General features: G+C 45.9%; 1 protein-coding gene across 2 annotated transcripts in view; it reads right to left on the bottom strand.

Moving 5' to 3' along the window:
• Positions 1 to 9291: 9291 nt before the first annotated feature.
• The window catches only part of prdm5 (PR domain containing 5), a 32108-nt gene continuing 15728 nt past the window's right edge, over positions 9292 to 25671 (bottom strand). For both annotated transcript variants that reach the window (XM_076726800.1, XM_076726799.1), the window contains exons 14-16: positions 17900 to 17985; positions 13622 to 13726; positions 9292 to 10790 (exon numbers count right to left, since the gene is read on the bottom strand). In XM_076726800.1, the coding sequence (XP_076582915.1) occupies positions 10626 to 10790; positions 13622 to 13726; positions 17900 to 17985 (356 nt within the window). In that variant the 3' untranslated portion in view covers positions 9292 to 10625. The remainder of the gene's footprint in view (positions 10791 to 13621; positions 13727 to 17899; positions 17986 to 25671) is intronic.

The raw sequence follows: 25671 nt of genomic DNA, 5'->3' as shown, positions 1-25671 counted from the left end.
AACCAAAGTTCTAATAGGAAAGTTGGTCGGTAATGGTTCCAAGAGCAATCACATTCTCTGCTGTGCATGTCAGAGGAAGTTCTCCACACGACAGCAGGTCACAGTGAAGTTTGGTACCGTGGGACTGAACACATGTTCTTGTCTGGCCATTGGGTTGACTCTCGACATGCATGAGCAAGCACATAAACACACAGCTCTTCTGTGATTAAAGGATGCATAATATAGATGCATGTGTTTCTCTTTTTTTTCTTTCTCACACACCCACTCTGATGTTGGCTACAAGGCGCATGTTGTACCGAAACATGCAAGCAAACCTGAGCACATGTAAACATAACCTTCATCAATGGCATCCAGAGGTACAAACACAGGTTGCCATTGAGGAGATGATTATTTTCCTCTTTCTCTCCTTGAGTGATGTTCTCATTCATGCTGAGAGCTTGTCAGTCAGCCCCCCACCCCCCCACCCCCCCAAACATCCCCACCTCGTCATTGAGTGTCGTTGATGCTGACATGTCACATCTGGAAGCTCTTCCCTACATATGCTGCATAGACATTTCTCTACTCACTTTCCCTTTCCCAGGAGGCCTGATTGTGAAGCTCCTGTAATGATGTGAAAAAGGAGATTCTTCCACAACAGCTCTGGGCTAATGAATGCATTCTGGACACATTCCTCCCTGATGTTACGGGATCAGTTTCCTCAATAGGTGGAGCATAAAAGGAGATCAAAATGGTAGCAATTTGCTGCAAGTCCCAGACTCTTTAACGCCTTGTTTCTGCTGAGGAGCTCTGTGGAAGGTCAGAAATGTGAAACCTATTTTAAGCTGGCAAAGATGAGATGCTTTGTGGCATGTGTGATAGCATGCAAGTATCTGTAAACAAAGCATGGATTCTCAAAGGTGTTTGCTGGACACTTGACACGTGTTGGCTTAGCGGGAGGCAACAGCGCCACTTCAAGCCACTGTTTCCTGTGGAAAATCTATGCTAAGTGTGCTGCTGCGCTCTGTTACAGGCGAGGGCGTTCCTTTGGCAAGAGGGGAGAATGAAATAATCATTAATACGTCTGAAGGGTAAATGATGTCATACACAGTGAATAAATGTTGCTGTTGAACCATATGAGATGTTTGCAGAGAGAGTGACACTTCAGGCTATAGTGTTTCACAAGCACAGATATGTTGCACACTGTAACATACACTGCACACAACAACATAGGTGTACCTACACACCTCACGCACTCCTGCACACATGCACGTGTAGCCCAGTGTATTGATGAAGGGTAGGATGATCTGCTTCCAGTTAGTTTGCACACTGTTCCTGTTCGCCGGGTGTACAAAGAGATGGATCCAATTTCAGGACATGCTTTTAATGAAACTCAAACTGAAACACGTTTCTGATTGGAGAACAAAGACTGAGAATCAAAAGCTGTTGCAGAGGTGACCTGGGCTAAAGCGTGCTCACAGCTCTAAACACCAGCTCCTCACAAAACGCCAACTCCAAACAAGGCCCCTCGAAGCATCCTGTTCCCGTAACAACACCAAGCAGCCCGACAAATGCAGCCAGACTTTATACCTCTGCTATCTAGAATTACGATTTGTTTTGAAAACTCTATGACATATGGGTAAACCATGATTTAGGTTGCTTATGACTTCCAGAGATGTAAAGGCCAAAGCTGAGGCTACTGAAACGGAAAGCTTTGAAGGAACATTTCAAAAATCAGTTGAATGAACGGCAATCTCAAACACATGTCGCAGCAACCTCATGAAAAGTATACATCACAAATAAAAGAGAAAGATCTTTTTCTATGATAAGAAATTGTGCAATCAAAAGTGTGTGCAAAAAGGATGCATTCATTTTAAGCATAATTTTAGACTAAGTTAGGAAGTGTGTTTAAACTAGGAACAAGGAAAAGATGCTCCCTCAAGTCTGAAGGTACTTACCTTCCAAGGCAGGTGGATCTGCAAGGTCACGAGATCACTCAAATCCATCTCACCAGGCTTCAAGTTTGTGTTCAAACCACAGTTGTTTCTGTCCAATCTGCATCGTATAGGCATATTTTAGGTGTGAAAAACAACAATGTTAGCATAGCTGCTTTAGCATCAGTCATATCAGAACTGGAGAGTTATTTCTTCATTGAAAGAAGCATCAGGCTTCAGCAAGCATATGGATCACTGATTGGTTGAAGTTTGCTGGTGATGACAGATGATTCATCCAATCACGTCAAGTGCTTCTGAAACAGTGTCCAAGGACGACTTTTCAGGTGTTTATTTTTGACAAACTGGCGTGTCAGGTTATGAAGCTGCAGTCAAATTAGCTTAGCTTAGCATAAAAACTAGGACAAAGAATAGCCCAATGTTGTACAAAGATAAGAAAATGATAAGTGTGAAATGACAAGAGGTGGTTTTATTGAAACTTCCTGAAGGCCTGTTGCCTGCTCCCATCCACTAGACCCCCACATAACCCCCATGAAACAGCAGTTTGTTGATTTTTGTACAAATCAAACAATAACTTGACACAGCCAAGCTAGCTGTTTTCCACTCTTTATGCTAAGCTCAGTTAGCTGGCTGTTCGTTGTAGAGTTCAATATTTAAAAGACAGATACGAGAGTAGTGGTAACTCTGGGCAAGAAGGCAAATAAGCATATTTCCCAAAATGCCAAAACTAATTTCTTCTAACTTTAAAATCCCAAACATACACAAGTGCTCATCCTGAAAGAGCAAAAACAACCTAAAAACGCTCCTTCAGACAGCCTAATGCTGCTATTTGCAGAATTAAAACCGTTTTGAAAATTGCTTCATCCTTTGTACCTCAACTCTGCACACAAGGCCGCATTGAGAGTACAAATCACATTCAAATGGTCCATAACAACATCCCAGAGGTGATCTGCAGTCCATTCTCCCAGTCTGACCAGGAGGAAGGTTCATTGCTTCCCCCACAGAGACTGCTGTGTTTGGTGGTCCATTTCCCCGAGGTCCCTGAGCTCGGCCTGCACCTGTGGCCAGCCTTGTCCAGAGCTGCAGAAAAGAAAACAAACGCAGTAAATAACTGCCCCTCTGCTTAATGGCGCTTAAGCGTGGCCTCGCTCATTTGCTGTGAAGAACAGAAGGTTTGAAATGGCTTCCAGCGCGATTCGTCGTGTGAGCGGTCTCCAGTTCTGGTGTGCATGGGTAACCTTGAGATGGTATCAGTTTAAACTGTGGTGGATGAGGAAAAAAAAGGAGATATGAGAACAACGACTGTAAAGGTTTGGAGCAGAGGTTAAATATACGGGTTGCCCACATTTGCCAGGAGAAACAAGCGGAAAGTCCTACACAAACATCATTGTGTGCTACTGAGGCACAAAGACTGAGGGTTAGTGCATCAAAGACTCCTTCAAGGACATGGAGGTAAACTGTCTCAGCCCCAACACAAGCTGAAACCTGAGAATGTAAATGAAGCCTTTCCACAATCACTCTCTGGTTATTTTCATTTTTAAGAAAGACTTTTTTTTCCTGTTTTTTTGTGTGCAGGTATTGTCTTGAAAAGTCAACACAACTGCACTGTATCTGCAGATGAAAGCATTATCTCTTATCCTGCCTTGATTTTCACAGAACAGAAGCTGGATGTCACCACTTCTTCCCTGTTTTGCTCCGTGGACAGGATTTTATTTATAACAAGGGTGTAATTTATGAGAATCTGAAGGCCCTGACTACTCCATAACCCAGGTCGGACTCACTCATTCTTCAGCGTGACAGGGCCGGGCTCCTGGAGTTATGGGATCAAGGCTGATGTCTTACAGAACACCGCTCGGGGGAACAGGTATCTGCGCTTCCTTATTTTATCAGCTCTCCAACAAGTGAACATGAACAAGGGCCCCTATAAATCATTCGCTTCTGATGACAGCCCAGAGGCAGCAAGGCAGTACATCGTCTGATGTCGTACATGTATGCCATCTTTTTTTGTCTTAGAAGAATTGTAGCATGACAGGCTGAGCGCCTGTGTGGGTGCAGTACACCTGCAGAGGGCTAAATGACTGCACGCTAGCTGCGCTACAATTAGCAGCTGGTTTAACTTTAGCTCTAGCTAGATTAATATTCCATCTTGTCTCGTTAGGTGTGAAACAAACACACACTAACTTACCTTAAAACATACTATGCTACATCTAACATGGCTGACATTACATAAAGTGCAAGGGATATTAGCCTGTTGGAGAAGCTAACATTTCCGTTAGCCTTAAATGGTGTGAAACAGATAGTTAGCTTCACTTGTGCTTATAAGTTAGCTTATAAGTTGCACATAATATGTAGAAATCCAAATACTTTCCAGTATTTTGAATTCCTTTCTAAAACAGAACTGTTACTTCACTGACCAACACATCATAACATGCTAATCTAAATGGCACATTAGCTTAGTAGCATTAAATGTCAGCATTAAGGTGGATCCTTCTCTGTTTTTTCCTGGCTGGTGTTAAAATGCTAAAGTCACCAAAGTAAGAGTTATATTTTCCTAGCAATACTTGAACATTTCACTCTTTGTGTGGCGTTCTTGGATTTTTATCCCACTTAACCGCTGAAACCAAGCGGGTGTGGGAGAGAACCAGGCGTCTTTTATGCAAAAGGTCCACGACCTTGATTCTCTTTCCACTCAACAGTTTCTGTGTGAGGAAGAGAAAGTGAACACACGAACATGTGTGCTTGTTTTCAGTGTATGTACATGGTGTGGGCTGAGTGGTGTGTGTGTGTGTGTGTGTGTGTGTGTGTGAGAGAGAGAGGGGGAGACAGATATGGTCACGGTCAACAAGACAAGAACAACAGATTCATTACATTTGTTTGACCAATAACTTCCTGTGGAAGATAGATGTGTTTTGGCCCGAGCAGCTGTTCGCTCTGACAACAGTCACTCCCCTCGCATGATGTCCCTGTATGGCAGGCGAATTATCATGCAGTGCACGTACGTGTGTGTGTGTGTGTGTGTGTGTGTGTGTGTGTGTGTGTGTGTGTGTGTGTGTGTGTGTGTGTGTGTGTGTGTGTGTGTGTGTGTGTGTGTGTGGTCTGGGTTAACAGGTTCAGCGTGGCTAATTCAGAGGGCCCAGACACAAAGCCAGTCCTACCTCACACTTTTCAGAAGGGCCACAGACACTGGAGGCCTTTTCTCCATGAAGTTAGTGCCCCTGTGCATGTTCAGCTGCGTGCGCATGTGTGTGTCTTTCAGTGTGTGTGTGTGTGTGTGTGTGTGTGTGTTTGCCTGGTCGTGGGACTGAAACCTAAATCAGCACATGAAAGGTGTGTATCTCAGTGTTGCTTCTCCTGCTTCTCTGACAGGAAACAGACCCTCGCGGTGGTATTTGGTTTCTCCAAACTCACACAGGACTCGATTTCAAACATGGTACAAAATTCAAAACAGAAATGTAGCATGAGCGGGGACAATAAGGCCAATGTTATGTCACCAGTTAGGCTTAATTCCACAGATTGCTCACTGCTGTTCCACATATAGATCAATTTAGCGTGAATGAGAAAATGAAGATATTTTGCATGTATTGAAATGCGCTTTCTCTTTCATCCAACAGCCCGATGTTTCATATTTACTTCAAAAGTTTTTAAGCAGAGTTTAATTATGTAATTTCACTCCGCTTCAGTCTCTGCACGCTGAATCCTCCTCTCAATGTCGTCTCTGTGTGTGTTCTTGCGGTGAAACATTTGCAGCCATTACTTCAGTCCAGCAGGAGTTTGGTGTTATTTGTGTTGGGCTGTATGCGTAACACAGGTCTCCCAAAACACCAAGATTATGGGGGCTGACACAATAACAGCACGGGGGGGGAGGATGAGCAGCACTCTGTCCAGAGAGAAAAAAGAGGAATTATGGCGCATCTCTCATCACATTTGCACAAATGTTTTGGCTAGACCAGTTGAGTCTTCTCTGTCATCACTAATCACCTTACAATAAATCCCCGAGCTGCAGTCCGTAGGAAGGAAAGACCCAGAAAGAGGAGGCTGGTTGAAAGAGAAGCAGCCTCTTATGCAGCATTTTCAAATATTCACAGACTAATAAAAAGAATGGGCTGAATTTGGCTTCTGGCAGCTCATCATAGACATTTTCCCCACTGTGGGTCACACTGAACCTTGGCAAAGGTCAAATCTTATTGGATTTGCTTTTCTTGTCGTATGTTTTCTGCCAAGTTGAATTTCTGCTTCCATAGATGAACTTGAACACAACATCAGCATTGTTTCTGTTTTCCCTGCAGGCTGCCGTTGCGGTGAATTTTGCAAGACCACACATTGTAAATGGCCGACCTCATCTGACTTTTGTATCTGTTCTGTGCGGGAAGAGACGTCGGCCCGGCGCGTATGAAGCGAGGACAGCGCTGCAGCTCCTAATGAGGCTGAGGAGTGACGGCACACAGCAACAACGTGCTAACAGAAGTGACCAACACCAAAGCTCCAGAGGTGCACCGGCACACTGACTGATGTCTTAAACCCTCCAGCCTTTCTGCGTGAGGGGCCTTTCATCTCCTGTATTTCTTCACGGTTACAAAGAGTCAACATTCCTGTTTATTGGAATTAGCAGCTATACTTGGCATAGGCTGAGTCATTCTTACAGGGTTTAACCTCCCGAAGGGGACAAAACTGGGAAAAGGAGACAATCTTCCATCATTCCTCTGGAGCGTTTCCTGGCCAGCATTTAGCCTCTGTTGTATATTGTCAAGTTCTCGTCTTTCTCACGAGCCTGTGTCCAAGGCACCATTGTGCTCCAGTGCTTCAAATGTGGTTCCATTTCCTGCAGGCAGTTGAAACATAAACAACAGGCCATGCCGTTTCCCAATCAATATACATCTATTTTGAATTTGCAGGGTCTTTCCACACAGGAAACAATGTAAAATGACACAATGTTTTCCCAAGTTTTTCATTCAAAGTGAAATAATTTGGGGTTGAGGCACGATGAAGTTATTCAAACCAGTCTTTTGCTGTTTTTTTGGACACATGTAGGCAAGCTATGAACACAGTATTGACATATTAACACCATCTGAATTTGATTTGGCACATTTGCTAGCAAACTGTTTACACATCTAGCACACATGTAGCAACATTAGCTTACATTTGGAGTCATGTTCTGCCACTTTGTGAATCCACTATTCACACTCCTTTCAGGTCTGTCTGAGACCCACTGAGGGAAATATCCAGCTCTTCAGCTGCTAAATGCTCTGCTGTGCTCGCGGGCTAACTGTGTCTTCTAACGGGTAAAGTTTGCTTTTAATGAGCTTCTTCGCAGAAAACATCTGCCTCTGTCTGGAAACAACATTATGAGAGCAGTGAGGACTGAGAGAAGTGAATTTGTGGGGCGTTAAATTAAAACAATGATCTTAAAGGAGCTAAAACCTGAGGGGGGAGCTGAGGGGAACTGCAGACTCGGGTGTCCGTCACTATGAGCATCCCTTTTCACAGCACACGGTCACTGGATTCACTGTTAACAGAACTGATGCATGAAAGATGATTTTTTTAGAAGAAGACAATGCTTGCATTTTGTCTCTTATGTATGAATGAAGTGTTGGGGGCGGTGTAGTGGGGGGTGGGTGTAGCTGTGTGCACCTTAATGATAGTTCCTCTCCCAATTTCCTCCTAATGAAATAATCCCGTCTACCTGACCTGATACACCGCTCTCTTGCCTGGAGTGGAGTCTGAGCTTTAAATTAGAACCACCTTGTAAATCAGCGAGCAAGGCATTGTGAGAATGGTGTGTGTGTGTGTGTGTGTGTGTGTGTGTGTGTGTGTGTGTGTGTGTGTGTGTGTGTGTGTGTGTGTGTGTGTGTGTTTCGGCTCGAGCCCTATGGCCCTGTGTCAAGCATTTGACCTTTTGCTGGTTTTCAGTGTCAAGGCTTTTTAGGTGCAGAGTGCCGCAGTCTGTTTCCATGGAAATGTGGCTTTAAAGGAACATCCATCACTGCTGAAGGGTTGACCCAGAATACCCAAACACACCCTGCCCACCCGTATTAAAATTCTTCGGCATGGCACTCCTCGCCGGGCACGCGCATTCCTCACTGCTCTGGTCAAGGCGAGTGGAGGGGAAGGCTACCTGTTGCTGTGGCAACACTGGCCAAACACAGAGGTCGGACAAGCGTGTCCGTGTCATTCCTAACGTGACAGCGGTTGGCCATAAACCCGAGCCCGCGTGGTAATAATACTCCTGCGCGGTGGGCGGGGCTGGCGTTCGGCTCTGCGGACGCTGGTCGGGGCCCAGTCTGGCCGCACTCACAAATGGGGAGGCAACACAGGAAACTGGGGCTTCCAGTAAAAACATGTAATTAGAAACACATTGACTGGGAGCTTTGGCATTATACACCCAGCAGGAAGGGAGAGACACATGCAGGCAGGGATGCACACGGGAAAAAAAAAAAAAAAAAAAAAATCAGTTTGACTGAAGTGGAGGACAAGATCACTGGGTCAGTGGGAAAGTCCCATGAGAAAATCAAAGGCTGCGAGACGAAAATGGAAAAGCGGAGACATGGACGGTGACAGGCGAGGCAGAAGGGAGCAGAGCGATAATGAAAAGCAGGGACATCTCAACACCCAGCGTGACCCGTCAGCCAGTTTGGGACAGACATGTGGCAGACAATAATACTCCGCTGTTGGAAACCCTCACTACTACTACTGTTTACAAGATGCAGCATAAATGCCACTGTACGAGTGCGTCAGGAAGGCCTCACCACTAACAAGCAGGCGGAGGGCAGCACGAGCCCAGCGGGCGGCGCGGGCCTCGGCGTGGCCCGGGTTAACTCCAGCTACGCCCTGCACGGCCACGCGGTGAACCGAGCTCCAGAGGGAGGGCAGGTTAGCATCAGAAGCATTCGATCCAGAGTCACCGCTTAGCACGCAGGCCGACCTGAGCCGGAGACATCGAGCAGATCTCCATTCGTCTGCTGTGAGCGCAATGTAATCTAACATGAACGCCAGTAATCGGCTAATTGTTAAACAAACAGCGCGCACTCAAAGATGTGAAGATAGACATACTGCGACCGTTATGTGTTTTTAGGAAACCAAAACCACACACGGCAAGATTTATGGAGCTCGAGCAGCAGCTCTCCCACTTCACCCCAGCGCCCGTGAGATTCTCAGAGTTCAACCCTGAGACGCCCGAGAGCCTCTGCAGGGGACGGACGTGAGAAAGAGTCCCCGCGTCCACAGAGAGAAACCATCAGAGGCAGCCTTTAGTGTGTGGCTTTACAGATCAGGCAAGCGGTGGCTGTGGCCTCAGAGAGAGAAAAAAAGAGCCTTAATTAGCCTTCGCTCCCAGCAGACTGCCAACCCAAGAATAGAGGTTAGATTAACAACGAGGACCGAACACTTTTAATCAACTCTCAAAGCGTTTCCTTGTACCCCCCCCCCCCAACGTCAACAGTTCCCAAACACATAATTAGAATGAGCGCAGGAAATGGACGTTTGGTAGGTGATGAGGTTTTATACATTTCAAAACACAAAAGTGTGAAGTGACAATTCACAGTCTGCAGATGCAGAATTAACAGCAGGAAAGTGTTAATCAGAGCAGGAAGCAAACGGATCTGGATGGAAAACAGGACAGAACTGCACTTCTGTTGAAATACATGAAATACTGTATTGAACAATGATTAACAAGTAAACATAGTGTAAGGCACAGCGACCCTGGGCCGGTCGCACGACAGCACGCTCAGCCGTTCATCACGAGAAGTCAGCGCACACACAGTACTTTGGATCTTCTGCTTGTCCCTCGTACAGTTTGGGAGGCGGAAACAGTAACACGTCGAGCACCAGAAGGCCTCAGGGAAGGAAGGAGCAGGTGAACTCAGGCGACTTCAGGTAACAATGTTGGTCCAACAGTTTTTACATGCAAAGTCTAGAAACTCAGAACACGTCTGACAGTCTCGTATGACATCGTTCCAATCCAAGTCCTCTCAGCCACTTTTCTTAGGGCCATTCATAAGTTTTTAAAAATGATCGGAAAAAGGCTGAGGACAGCGTGTTTATGCCGCCTGGCTGTCGTGTAAATAAAAACCTCTATTGGTGAGCTGTTTCACATTTCGCAGACGGTCGGCTCTCAGAGCTCCATCTCCTGCTCGGCCATCCTGTTTTAATACTTCTTCTTCTTTTGGAATAATAAGTGGAGCAGCATGGTTCTGACGTGTGCTCCGAGGCTGAACAGAGTCTGAGTAGAAAAGAACAGCTGTCCAATCTAAACACAAAGGTGTAAACATGCAGGTAAAACTGAGAAAGTGCACTAAAAAGGTCTTTGGTCACATGGCGACTGGCCACAGGTGTACAGTAAGGTGTTCAGACAGTTGGTCAGTAAATGCTGCAGTGGAAGAGGTCAGGCTGTAACAGTATGAACAGTAACTGGTTAAAAGTGAAAGTCAGACATGGCGGCTCTGCAGGCGGCTCCATTTCTTCAGATATCTAGAACAATATCTCAACAGTATGACAGAGGAAATTACAAATGTGCAGCCCATGTTTCAATTTGGAAAATGCTTGCCCAAATCTTTTCCATATTCTTACATGTATGTATCTTCAATAGCAAGATTTCGGCTATCTATCCATCTGCGTGTACAGTATGTGTACACATGCATGAAGCACGGGACTGAGCTTTATCTAAGGGATCAGATATCATTCAGCCGGGGTTCATAATTGGCTCTAGCTCTCTGTCTCCCCGTGGACATTCTCCATGTGTACTTTGAGGTAGTCGTTCCTGGTGAACTTCTTATGGCACAGCTGGCACTCTGCCATTGGCCGGTTCGGGTTGTGTGTGAGCTTATGCCTGCTGAGCATCTTCTTCAAGCTGAATGACAGGTCGCACACCTAGAAAACACACAGAAAGCACTTTAACACACTTAAATGAAGTTTTTTGACCCGTGGTCTTGTTTGTCGCATTCTTCTGCTCGCTGTAGCGGAGACGTAAAGATTTATAAATCACTCTTTATGTGGACCTTGGCGACGGGGACAGGGAATGCATGCAACTTAACATCCATCATAAATGAGCCATTTTACACTGTACAAATGACTCCATCGTCCTCGATCAATCATGATAATCCGCCGCTGGCTGGCGTTCAGCTGCAGTTTAACATACTGCTGCAAGACTCCCAGCATGTGTCCTCCTCACTTCATCTGTGAAGAACTTCAATGCGCTGAACTACATTCAGAAAATCTCACAGACCGTTTGCCGACAGATGAATGAAATCATTTTTGGTTTCAGCAAAAATAAGGAGATTCCTGTCGTATTATTATGCTGTCAGTCCAAACATTTCTGTTTCCCAGCTATTGTTTGCCTCAGAGCGGCTCTGTGTTTATAACCGTACAGTCTATCATTAGTTTTTCAGGCATCCAGGACCCTCGTACTGATGTGCTATCATGTTCTAGCTTTACTATCCAAGTGGCATTAAACAGCGTTCAAACAATCTACAAATCTGATCCAGTGTCAGTTAAATATTAGGAATTTTAGAGAGCGAAACAGTGATGGGAGCTGATGAGAGACGGGCCTCCTCGTCTCATCATAACCCAGATGTTACTGGATGCTTCTACAACATTTTTAATGCTGTTATGACAGACACTGCTTACAGAGCCCCTCCAGCTCGTCTGGAAAATGTTCCTGGAACTGTGCGATCCCTTTGTCTGACTCGAAATCCACCCCGAAATAAAATCCACATGTTATTTCTATTATCTTTAATAGTTTAGCATAGAATTATTTACATGAAAATCGCTCTTCCACAGCTGGGAAAAAGAATCCAGATGAATGCTGGATGTCGCTGGGAGACGCTTTCTGCTGATGCTTCACTGACGATGAATAGCAAACTGATTCTGTGGTCTCATACGACAACTACAGACCGTTCTCTGGGGATGTGGGCTCATTTTCTGGGATTAGAACTCAAGGCGATGTGACAAAAAACCACAAACAAGAATCTCAGGATCCCAAATTGGTTGATGGATTAGACACAAAATCGTTTTTTGATGTTCATCGCAGAATTAAGAGAGATTTGGATTCTGGAGTAACGTCCGTGGTTGAGCTGTCTGGAGCAAAGCGTTTCATGGTCTGACACCGTGGACCCCCCTCAGACAAGATCCAGTCAACTGCACCTCCCCACTGACTTTATATAAAGATGGCCGACGTGACGGCTTTGCTAAAGTGAAGCCAAAGCCTCTCGATGGCCCCCTGGTGGCTGGCTGCAGTATATTTCATGAACGCAGTGTTTCTATGTCACGCCGCACGTTAAACTTCTCATTTTTCTGAGTTTGGTTTTAATACATTAATTGATGCTGTAAAAAGGGGGCGTGGCATAATGATTGGCAGCTAACCCTAACCAGTGATGGGTTTGAGTCGGGTGGATGTGTGGGCGGGACCTTGTGGCTCCATCTCCCAATCACTACTGGGCAGACTCAGACTTCATTATTGTACAGTAGGAGGAAGTGGAGACGCGTCGGCCATCTTTATTTTGAGTCACGGGCACCTCTCCCAGTGTTCTGTCTGAATGTTTTCAACATTATTATGGATCAGTCTCATCATTCTTAAACTATTATTCTGTATCTTTCTCCTACTTAATCAGGCTCTAAGTTTTGGATGTTTTGGAACTACAGTTCCCATAATGCATGGGTGTAAGGTGTAGGTAAGGTGTAGCCCACACTGGACGCTTTTAGGCCTGTTTTTGTTTATATTTCATGGAAAGTGGCACCATTGAAAGTCAAATTAACTGATACCAGTTCCTGTTTGCAACATGACCACGAGCGTAAAAACAGCTGATGACTTTGATACTGAAGAAAAGTTAAAAACGTGATGATTCTCAGGCAAATTCTTAGTTATAACCTTTCTGATCTTTTTCTCTGGTTTCTGAGCAGACTGTGGGACCAAATGAGTCATGACTCACAGAAGAAGGACCTAAACTACTTTAACTACCTGAACATGTTTGTGAGCGGTCCAAACTACAATAACTAACTTCCTGCTGTGTTTAGGACACCCCCATGCACCTGTCCCCTCACAGAGCATCTTTGACTCACATGAATACATTAATACAAATATACAAAACTAAACAAAAAATCACAAATCCATTATCTTCATTCTGTTTAAAAGCTGTCTTGTGTCCCAGAATCCTTCATATTTATCCTTCACATTTAACAGTTTTGAGAATTGGATTTTGATTAAAGCGATTCCCAACATAAAGTTGTGGAAAATGTAGAGTGAATTTCTTTATGTCAGAGATGATGATAAACTGCAGCGTTCAGACACTTTGTTCCTGACACTCTGTCGCTCGTCCCTCCCCAGTCTCTGAGAATAATTATTACTCCTGCAGTATTATAAGCAGAGGGTAATTTCTCCCTCTGATCCTCTCAATGTGTTTACGTGAGATCAGCCCACTTGGCCCCTCCAGAGAAGCGAGATCACTATCTGCCTCTTACTGAGTCCCCCCACAGCTCTTCCCCACATCTGGCCTTGTTCCATCACATATACACACAGACATGCACCATCAGGGGGAGGCGGCGGCGGCGGCGGGTTTTGAGCAGGGGTGCCCACACTTTTTCATTTGAAGGGTCAAAACTGAAGCATGATGGAGGGAAACAGGCCACAAGCAACCACCTAATGGATGGATGCAGAACGGTGCGAGGATCTAGTGTCGCTGATGAAACTGTGAAGAAACACTCACGTCACATTGGAAAGGTTTCTCTCCTGTGTGGGTCCTCATGTGCTCGTCCAGTCCTCTTTTCTGGCTGAAGGCCTTGTTGCACTCGCTGCATTTATACGGCTTCTCCTGCAGCGACACACACACACGCAGCAAATTAAAAGCGGCCACTTGATCTGTCAGCCTGCAGCAGAACAATGCATGAAAAAACAATACTTCCTCACATATGGACGAAACCTGGAGAGGGACTCGTGTGCATTATGGCGTACACAAGTGTAATGACACACACATGTACATACACACGCATGCGGAAAAACAAACACGGAGGAAGATGTGGAAATATCGCTGTAGCACACACACATACACACACTCGCAGTCACACACTGATGCCGTCTCTCCTCACACCCCCGTGTGTTCATGAAGATATGAAATGAAAGATTGTACAGCCCCTGCAGTAGGGAGGAAATGACCGGCGTAGGGGCCATCAAAAACACATGGATTCCTCAAAAGAGTAAAGAAAACATGGCACAGAAGATCCCTTTGAACATGTATCAGAGCACTGGCACTGTGGGGCTGTCGAATATCACTCCTCTGTCTCCACACCTCATCGCTTTACCAAAGAACATTTCCTCTGCGCCTTTTGGAGGCCCGTCTCAGTGTCAGTCAAAGCAGCTATCTCACCGTGGGTGTGTTTCTGCAGAAGAAAAACTGTGTGTGTGTGTGTGTGTGTGTGTGTGTGTGTGTGTGTGGAAGGCCTTGAAGAGTAGGTGCGTCCTGCAGTCCTGAGGGGAAACGGCGTGACAGCTGAAAGACTCGAGGAGTGCGAAGCGTGGAGATAGCGGGAGCTCGTTCCCAACGTCGCTCTCGGGGAAGCTGTTTTTGACACGTCCGGCTGATAGCAAAGGCTCGGCCCATTTAAAGCTTAGTTGTCATGGGAACGGGGTGAATGCAGGAAGTAAGGGTCCTGGGAAAGGCGCTATCGTGTGGGCGGGGCAAGGAGTGCCCAGTGACACAGGATACAAAAGGAGGTAAAGATCAGGTTCGCTGCATGCGCGCCTGATTAGGAACGCAACTGTTTGTGTGGACGTGAATGAAGAGGGATGGAAATAAAGCGGCGAGCGTGAGAGAAAAGGCGTCGCGCTAACGTCCTCTTAAACCTGCTCTAACGACGATCAATTCTCTTTCCATCAGGCACCAAAGGTTCTTGTATGTAAAGAGAAAAAAAACCACGAGAGGTCAGAGCTCAGAGGTCAGGAAACACATGGATGGACTTAGGTGATGCGGCATACCCAGAATGCATCACTATGACCCCTGTAACATCGAACATCTGTACCTGCTGACCTTCACTCTCCAGCAGCTGTTCACCCTTCGACCTCTGACCTGACCTTTCCTCTGAATCCGACCACTCTCAAACGCAAAGATGGACTTTGGTTTATTTACTCCATGAGCCTCACGTCTCATGTGTCGTCTGTAATATGTTGGTATTTGTTAAGCAGCATGCTAACAGGAAGTCATCGGGCTTCAGGCTGCAGTCAGAAAACAACAGCTCCGCGTCAAAGGCTGTGAAGGTCGTCTTTGAATTATTCCACCAAGTTAAGGCGGCACAGATTCGATCCACTCGTATCGGCGTCGATGCCGAACTCGTTAAGGGATATGCTCTGTTCAGCTCTGTTCATTTGCTGCGGCGAGTTCATGTGGACACATAAACCGCTGCTGATACCGAGCCACTTCCTTTCACAATAAAAGTGCTCTTTAATGTGAGGGCAGCGGTAAGCCTTTATTGTGAAATCAGAAGTGTTAACGACGCCATTTAGTTTTAAGATTTAGACCATTTTTAAACTTAGCACGAGAGTTTCCAGTGTTCGATAAAGTTCATTAAAGGACACAGAAAACGAGGACTGACATTACATCATGTTAAAAAAAAACTGACTAAAAACACGTCGGTGTCGGTTTGTGAGTCACGCACAGGTGATGTGACGCATGTGATTACATTCAGTGAAGCTTTTCCTTTTACCAAGAGGACAGTGAATGCAGCATCAGCTCTGATTACCATGTCAAGGTCTCTATCTGTGCGCAGTGCAGTCAAGTTGGACAGATCATCGCTGACAGTCCACCTTTATTCAGTCATGGAAAGAAAAGTTTAGCCTTGAGAGCCTCGATGAGTTTCAGTGTTCCCGTGAAAGAAGTGAAACTTCATGCCAGAGAACACAAGATGGAACTTTTTACAAGTGGATTTGCAATCATACAACACACAGCCACATCGCATCAGAGATCAAAACAATTTTACAAAAAAATCTCTTAATATCCAAAATGTCAGCAGTTCATATCGGCATCAAATGTGTTCCTTTTTAGTCCGCCGCTGATGTGGTTTGTGGTATAAACACGCAAACTCCAAACGCATCCATCTCAAATCGTCTGTGCATTAACAAAGAGCTGCAGCTCGCTCTGCCAAATGACATTTGTTTTGCTCCGCAGTGACTTCATCTGGCTCTGCTGTTTGTAACTGTTCAGCCCATATTTCAGAGCGCTGTGAGCAAAGGCAGATCTGGGAACATTAGGAGCAAAACATCACTCAGTTTAATCAGCAGCTCGCTCGAAAATTATACCTGCCTGTCCCTGCTGAGAGACGTGGACCTGGGCAGGATGCCTCCATTATCAACACGCTGCAGCAGCAGAGCGCCATGCTCTGGACAGCATTACAACAGGACAAATCTTTGAAATTAACAGCGCTGACAGGCCGCGACGGTCACAGTCATAGCCGCAGAAATTGATGGTGGAAATCTATGATGAAACGCATGTTAAGTCTCATTTATCAAAGTGGTACTAACACAGTCGTGCAGATGCTCGCAGGGAGCTCATGGAAAGCGTTTTGGTGGAGAGCTTCGATATGTCGAGACGTGACGCGGGGAAATGAGCGCTGTCCCAGCCCAGGATATGACCTCATGACGTCCAGCGAGGAACCTGCCTTTGACTCACTTTACATCAGGGCTGGGCCCAAAGTGAACCATTTTAATACCTAATTTTTGTGCATGTTGTCCATAAGAGAGGAAACGAACACAAGAGACAAACTGCTGTATATTATCTCAATATGAACAATCAGTCAAAGTGACGCTGTGAGCTTCCAGTTGATTCCTGTGTCCACGCGTCCTGGAAGACTTCAATGTCCCAGACAAACGGGAGGACTTCTGGTCACATATTATCTGATTATGGACCCTACTTCCACGCGTCCCAGTGACTAATGGAGACGACAGTTTTTGAAGTTTTTCAGTTTTGAACAAGGGCGCTGCAGCCGGCAGCCACAAACTGGGCTGCAATGTAGCTCCTGCAGGAGTTTGTGCTCCCTCGATGTACGTCCACCAAAAGTGTCTGACAACATTACGCCAAGGATCCCTGCAGAGAAACCTTTTTGTTAAAGAGTAAGATCCATTTTGTTTAACCAGAACCAGCTGTTTTATTGCTCTGGCCAAAGCCACCAGACTCCATTCACAAAAACAGCCATTTTATCATCGGAAAACAAACTTCATTCAAACGCGAGAAAAACAAAATAAAACTCACCAAAACCTTCTTGGTTCGTCTTTCTGATGTTCCAACAATCATCACTAACTCTGGATTGATTGAAATAAACTCTTAATTCAACGAATCAGGAGAGGAGAAAAAACTGCCCAGTGGAAACTGGTTTTGTGACTCCTGTCCATCATGCAGTGTTTTCAGTGCAGCCACCGTGGCAGTGCTTTTTTTTTTTTTTCTCCCACAATCAAATATGAATTACAATCGAATGGATGGATTTCCTTTACATTTCGAATATAAATTCAGCTTTAGAATATTTCTTGGCAGCCTTACTTTACGCGTACACGTTCAGGCCATCAATGCGTTTCCTGTGTCTGCATCTGAATGTTCTGCATCGCCACACAGTTCATCTCCTCTCCAGCCTGCACCCACGCTATCTCTGCCTTTTTCTGTCAGCAGGCGTTACTGCATGATTTATGAAAGAACCTGCACATTAGCTCATGATTAAATGGGCAGGGAGTGTCACGTATGTTAGACACAGAGGAGACTTTTCTCACGAGGCGAGGTGTGTGAGACTTTCTTTATGCTCACTCTGCGATTCAGACAAAGGCTGAACAGGGAGCCTGAAGCGTCCACATTGACGGTGGGACACCTGACACTGGGTTAACATCCCTTTCTCTCTTGTCTGTCTCTGCACTACAAACAGTGCAATTAGCTGTTCTTAGACCTTAGACCACTTATGATACCATACACTGTAAAATGGAGAATAGAAAACATGGGGGAGGGGGCACTTACGCGAGTGTGTGTGCGGATGTGCATCTTCAGGCCATCGTTCTTGCTGAACGCTTTGTCACAGTAGGGGCACTGGTATGGACGCTCACCTAGAGGACGAAAACCGTTGGTGTGCATGAGACATGGTTCACATATGAAAATGATGCTGCAGCATGCAGGTTTAGACCAGGCGTGTTCCTGATGGCTGGTTTCCCTTTTTAAACAGAAGTTAAAGTAAGAAAACACTCAGACAAGAGACAAAACTGTGAGCATTAATCATGTTCTTCAATAACCAAATATGTGCTGAAACATGTGGCACTTTGCACAACTTTGCACATTAACCTGTAATTCAAATGTGTACATCGATACAACTATCATCTCAAGCTTAAGCAACTAATATTTCTGGTGCAGAAAACATATAATCGACTAGTCGACCAATCACACGTGTCCCTTGTTTAAGCTCTCACTCTGCCAAACACGAGGACATGCAGGTCATATTATATATCGTACACATATTGCACATTTGCTCCTATATTCTCCAACATGTCCGTCTTACAGACAGAGCTTCACTGTCAGGTAGAAGCCAGAAAAGAAATATGGACATTCACAGCTGGTTCGGGGGTCTGTCCTGCTGTCTGAGTCCCGTCTCGTCCCGCTCCATCACAGATCTGCTCTGGCTACTGGTAGACCAGCTATCTTCCCCTCGGAGCCATTGGTTCCTGATGCACACTGACTTTCCACTGCAGAGCAAGAGCTTATGTTGGCTGCACTTTGTGGCTCACTATCTGAGCCACAACTGGCCAACAGTTTAGGAACACATCAGAGGCAGTGTGGCTTATCCCAGCTGGATCAAAAGCAGTCGGGCCAAACTTCTACAGATCCTATCTGAGCACACGCCGCCGATGACAAAGAGAAAGTGACAGGCTGTCAGTCAAAAGGTCCGCTGACACATGGATCTGTTTACCGTGCGCTGATCCACAGGCCAGATAGGAGCACCAGAGCTGATTAGTAATCTATAGAAGGGATATGAGGTAACCTATAGAACCGCACTGAAATTAAAGACTCAGATGGGAAAATACAGCAGAAAACTGATGGGAAAAAATTCTGGCTTCAATAATTGCTTCATTTATTTCATAGATGTCCACAGAAACAAAAATAGAGGCAGGAATCCAACTTAAAAAGGTCTAAAAGTCATCTTCCTTATGATGTAAGCGTACCCTCCTCTGAATGAACGTATACGCCTGCAAGTGTACACAGTTCAGTTTAATGAAGCAGTGCTAAAAATAGACACCTTCAGCTACACATCTGTGCTCATTCCTTCAGTACAACAATCTAATTTCTCATCCACTTCACGGTAACGTAATCTCTCTTTAGTGGCTAATCGTTGAACAGGCAAGCAAGTAATTTTATTGAAGGGGGAGATGTTTTGCCCCTTTAAGTAATAAGGTTAATTAGCTGTGTTTCCTTGGGATTCAAAATGCAAAGATGCTTATTAAATCAGAAAATCCATCTGGGGAATATACGAGAGGAGTAATATTATCCCGCTGCTATAAACACGGCTGTGTGGAAGGATGTTTCTGTGCTGTGGCTCGCAGCACGTGAGGAAGGCCTGATGGAGCTGCAAAGTAAATATTTAATGGTGGTTCTTAAATGTTATTTCATTAAAAGGTTGCTAAGGCAAATGTTCAAGAGCACGCAGGCCTTTCTTTTGGCATAGACAAGTGCTTTTTGAGGCAAAGTGTGGATATTGTGCCTTTAAATGATTTAATTTGAAGTCTGCTGCTGTTTTTTTTGTCAGATTCACTTATATACTGGTGGGATGTGACTACTACTTGGACTTTACACATTTTTATCATTCCAACTTTTGGTCACCAAACTACAATGGTTTAATTTCAATCATTCACATCCCATAAATCCCTTGTCTTTCATCAGAGAAGCTACGACAGCTGTCATGTAGCAGATGTACGAGTCGGGGTCTAAACCCACCATAAATCCCCCCCCCCCCCCCCCCCCCCCCCACCAGAGGGCTTCAGAGGTGCACATGAAGGCGCGCTGTGACACCCAGCAATAAAACGTGTAACCTCGCGTCGGCGTGGAAAGGGTTAACGTGACATATGTGGACTGATTACACAGGCTGGAACATGTGCGAGAGGGCAGCTCGGCATTCTGTCCCAAAATCCCCTCCTGTGCCATTTCAGCCGCTGGGAGGCCTTTTGTTGACAAACAGGAAAATCTGAATCCCAGATGTGTTTGGAGAAAGAGGAGAGCGAATCCTATGTCTTATGTAGCATGTGTGGTATCGGGTTCAGGCCCAGCGTTGCCTTGGGGAGTCCTGGGGAAGGCATTAGTGTGCTAATAGCAGCGGAGCACTGTGTGCCAGTGTACTTCTGCGGCTTGGATCACATCCCTCCCAGGAGCTGGCTATTGTCAGTGCGTACACGGCGCAGACAACCACACCCTGCGAACACAGAGGCTCGTAATAAGCGCGCACCAATCCACCTACTTAACCTATAAACTCTGGATCTGGATGTGTGTGCGCGCCTCATCTGGAAAAGGCAAATAGAGAAAATGATGGCATTCGATATTCTAAAGGAGGTCATTTATAAAGGGGGTCACTCATAGATCACACAACCTCCTCCAAACGACTCCGAGCGCAACAAGAGCAACTCAATTCCTCAGCGATAACAGGAAATAAACAGAAATCCCGACGTTGTTGCAGCATCGGTGTGTTATTCACGCGAGGGGCTTTGTGTCTGTTCTGCTGAGTGTTACTGTAACCGGAGAGCCTCCACTTATTCTCCAGATTGAGGCAGATTGTTTGGGGATTACGAGGGGTGGCTGCAGCACTGAGCCGGGGCTTTATGTGTGTGGAGATGGTAACTGATTTAGCATGTGCTGAAACAGTACACCGTCTCTTTGACCCCGGGTGTCTCCCCGGGCCCCCGCTGCGGCCCTCACACTCCTCGTCTGCTAATCGATCCGTTTGGCACCCCTCGTGTGTTGTATATGTGCGCGTACGGCCGCGCGTCTGGTTAGCAGATGGTCGGCGTTGTCGTCGTGCCTGCCGCGCAGCCTTCGTGTTATGGAGAACGCTTTGTAGCTTCGGGGCTCCGGTCTGAAAGGCATTAGCGCTGTCCGTTAGAAATTAATTCCCGGCTTCCTCCGCTTCAGCCAGACAGCGGCCCTCCACTGTCCTTCCCTGAGTCACATGCCGACAGGGGCCACGGAGGTAACGTGACACCGGCGTGTTGGAGATGATAAGAAATCGCCTTTGATGAGCCGGAGGACAACTTTTACACTTGACCTTCCCATTATAGCCGCGGTGGCCTCGGCAGATTCCTCCACTTCCTCAAACAGTTCTCCTGAACTTGGCCATGTGAAGGTACATCAGGCGTGATTGGTCGAAGCTGTGATGTCGAGGCTCTGACAGACAGTAATTCACTACTTGCTGATTTTTACTGTACTAGACTGTAACCATGACCACAGTGGAGACAAACAAACTCATCTGCACGTCAACAAGTTCCAGAGTTCTGCCAGATGTCCATCTGAGGGGCAGTTGTTCTGTCTGTCTGTCGGTCGTGAGATCGCTCAAAGCTGCAGCGTGCGGCTCTTTAAAACATCAAAACGTAGCTGATCACCATAACAAATGATGGAGACCGTTAGCATCCTCCGTCCAGCGCCAGCGCGCGTTTGAACAATTAAGACGGCATGCTGGGAGAAAAAGCTGCTTCACGTGTTTATTTTCTCTTTGTGTTTCCTCTACTGGAAAGGAAAAAATATTGATAGAGAAAACCCAAATTTACACAAAGAACAGTGGCCTCTGTTACAGCAGATCAGGGGAAAAACAGAGAATCTCTTCTCGAAGGTTTTTACTGATGATTCACTGCTTCACGTCGTACACAACTGCAGTTCAGTGAGGCGGCTCTACTTTACTTGTCATGTGTAGTCCAACATTTAGAGCTGTGTTGTGTAAGTCTCTGAGGAAAGCCAGACTCCGGCTTTGGCCTGTATGTATATTATCTCCTGTACGAGAGCGGATAATAACAGAATATTGGGTTTGACGAAGGCGATTACCCGGCGGCCTGGACCAATGAGGACTTGGGCTTGTTGACTTGTCGGGGTTTCTCAGTCTGGAAACTACGAATTTGAGAGACATGACCAGGCAGGACGGCTCGAACAAAAAGACACTATTGAGTTGAACGATCCAGTGATTTTGGTGCTTTACCAACACGAAGCCGGCATCCAGCCCAAAAACAGTCAGAGCGAGACATTCTGACAGATGCACGAGTTTGAAAGCTTATCAGACTGAGCTGGTTTGTAATACTCAGAGACAGCCCGGGTCAAAAAGTACTAGACTTTAGTGTATTTGAAATATAACTGAAGTACAGAAAAGTCAGTACAAGTACACTTTTACTTTTGCGCTTAATCTCAAATATGTTCGACACAAACTTCTGAAGAGATGTCATTTAGTTCTACTTAAACGTCTTCAAATGAAGACAGTATTTCTGCAGTAACACACTGATCATATAATACAACTGTACTGTAAGTGTGTTCTGAATGCTCATCAATCCTGATTTTCACTGGTGTACTTCTGTACACTTACAGTTTGTAAAGAGTTGTGCCAATTTAGCCGCTATTTACACTTCAAGTATACTCAAGCGGTACTCGAGGACCGCTTGAGTACATTTAAGTACACTTCAAGGTGACAAAAATAGCACAAAGTGTACTGAGCACATTCTTCAAAAAGTAGAATTTAAGTACTTACAATTAAAGTATAATATTTTTTCACCTGGGAGGGATTTAAAACTCCTGGAGCTCTGTCCTGACACCGTCACACAGGCTGAACGTGGCCTGACAGTCAGGATATCTCCACCTCTGCTGCCTCTCCGGACTTCCTAAATAGCCGAACTGGCCCTTTAAAGCCACCACGTGAGCATTTTTCCTGATTGTAGCACCTTTAAATGGTTCCGCTGGCATACGTTCTGGATTGTAGACAAATGAGACGGTCCCAGTGAATCCGGTGCGGTCCTCGTGCTGCTTTCATGCCAGTGTCCCCCGGTCAAAGCGGTGGCTTTAACGCAGCCCATCTCAGACAGCTGTGCAGGGCCGACACGTTGCAGCGGTGCTTTCTCTTTGTCTCACTCTGTCACATGTTCCTTCTTGTTAAAAAGCTGTTATTTGTCGATTATGATGAAGATGATGACGGTTATGAGCACGAGCGTCCCCTCTCTGACTACTGAACATGTGCAAACAGTTGGCGACCCGCTGGCTCGACTGAGCTCGTGGAAAAAACAGTGAAGCTGATACAACACAAACACTAAATCAGCATTTTTAAGGGTTAAAACGCCACAGCAATTAGCCGCAACAAAGCTCAAGGGCTTACGCTGATCACTGCGCCCAAACATGACATGTCCAATGATGTCAGTGTGACAGCCAGGCGCTGCGTTCTGTCAACGTTTCCCTTGGCACAAATAATCTTCATGACCCCGGTATGCTCACTCACCACATCATGGCACACATGGTGGGAAAATGTGCTCTCGCTGAGCTGTGATGTGGAGAAGGACACATTTGGGCCACGACAGGGCCAAAAAGAGTAATTTAGAGAACGATAGAAACATCCATCATGACTACCGAGTTCCACGACGTCTTCGGGGTCCCGCTCCAAGTTTTTGACGGCACAAGCTTTATTGGTTGTCTGTGATCTCATAAAGGCTGCGACGGCTAACGTGTTTGAGCTCAACACTGCGGTGCAGCACGTCTTCCAGCTGCACCGCACTCTCAGGTTGACGTTTTCAGATCTCCCTTTAATCTATTTCTCACTTCACCCCGATCCTCCCATGACGCCCCCCGCTGTTCGATGGTAAGATGATGGGGGGAAGGAAACCTCGGAGGAGTCCTGACAAAGTCCTCTGTGTTTAGCAGGTAAATAATCAATGCCGACTTGTTCCTGTGAAGCAGGAAGACAAACAAGATCAAGCTTTCCTGCCTGCCGTGCAGAGAAGCCGTCGATTTAAAGGTCTTCTCCTCAGCTGGTGGGCTTCTTTAAGACGCAGCTGACAGAAAACTGTCCGTCTTTAAAGCCTTACTTCCATTAACAGGGCTGTTTTATGATTTAGGCGTTCTGTCACACAGTCTGCATTACACACAGATGGGTTACATGAGACGTGCGTGCCCACGAAATCACTCTTTGAGAACAAGACGGGTCTTGACGGGATTGTCGCTCAGGGAACGACTCACACTTTTCACCAAAGCTTATTTTTTCCCCCCTCACACAAAAACACAACAAACCAAAAAAAAGAGCCCAGTCTATAGAATGAGGGGACAGATTTACAGCCAGTCAGGGTCAAGGGTCATCCGGCTGGATGCTTTCTTGGAGTGGTCCTTTCTCTCTCTCCTCCTTTCTTTCTTTGAGGTGTCCCCTCGGCTCCCACCCCTCCCCCAGCATTCCTCTCTTTTGTTTATTCTATATAAATACAATCAGACTGGGCCGCAGCCACACGGGAACACACTCGCTCTCTGTTGGTTTGTCCTTCACACATACACATGTACGAAAACACACACATGCAGCGGCTCGCACACACACACACACACACACACAAAGGAAGCTGTTGACAAAGTGTGGTGGGCTTGTCAAACGACCATCGTCCTCAAACACACACACATTTTGACAGACTATAATCTTAAACACCTGAAGGGAACAAAGTGATTTAAGCTGAAGTCGTCTATAAGTCAATGTGTGTTCTACAGTTAAAGCGTTAGAGTTAAACAGCACAGAAATTTTAATTTAAACACAAATATCAGGTAACGAATTCACTAATTAGGGGGCTCTACGTGGGCTGGCGACGATGACGTTGCTCTACCTGGACTCAGTAGGAAGACCTGGACACGTGAGCAACCGCCATTTTTGAGAAATCTGCAGGTCTTAAGTGCTTTTCAATGGCCGGTCTGAAGCTAGACAGCAAGTAAAGTGACGTATTCCACCCCCCAAAAAACAACAGGACAACGAGAGGACGACATGAGAGAGAGGAAGAGATGGAAGTTAAGTCGCAGTGAGGAAGAGAGGGAGGCAGCCAGGAGCCGGCAGAGACACGGAGAGAAAGAGCGAGTGAATGACGGCGTTTAGAGGCCAAGAAGTGTGTGTGTGTGGCCGTGCCAGCTCTCTGCACCAGTCTGTTGGTAAGGAGACGCACAGGAATGCGTAGCTTTCCAGTTTAAGGCAGTTTAATGAACATCCAGGGCTCTATTTTTGTGGCAGTGCAAAGGCCGGAGCGAGCGGCGCTCCATCACGGAGGAATTTTCTCATATTAAAATGTTGGTATGTAGAAAGCTGGTTCCAGACCTCGAATCGCCACACACACATCTCCCACCTCACATTCCTGTTCGAGTAAGTCCGGTGTCACTGACAGCGGGAGAAACAGGTGGCCAATCAGAGCGTCACAGGTAGGATTAAAAATCATGATGTCATCGTCTTACATAACTAAAGCGAGTACCCAGCTACACCCCCGACAGGGCGACTGCCATAAATAACAAACCTGCACATTTCTAATCATCATCAGCGTCATTAAGTGCTGCTGCTGTGTTCACTCAGACAGACAAAGTGCTGCTGGGACGGCAGAAAGGAGACGACTACAAACATCACATCCAAATGGAAACAAACAGGACTTAAAACCCCGACGGGAGCCTTTCAGACACGTCTGACGTTGTTGACTTGTTGATCTTTTCTCCATGTTTGTGCTTCTACCAGTGATAGAAGTCAAATTTTAGTCTGTTTTAATTGTGTCTAGTGTTGATATACA

Source organism: Chaetodon auriga, chromosome 3, assembly GCF_051107435.1.
Source record: "Chaetodon auriga isolate fChaAug3 chromosome 3, fChaAug3.hap1, whole genome shotgun sequence".
Classification (NCBI taxonomy): domain Eukaryota; kingdom Metazoa; phylum Chordata; class Actinopteri; order Chaetodontiformes; family Chaetodontidae; genus Chaetodon; species Chaetodon auriga.
This window is presented reverse-complemented; position numbering and strand designations above follow the sequence as displayed.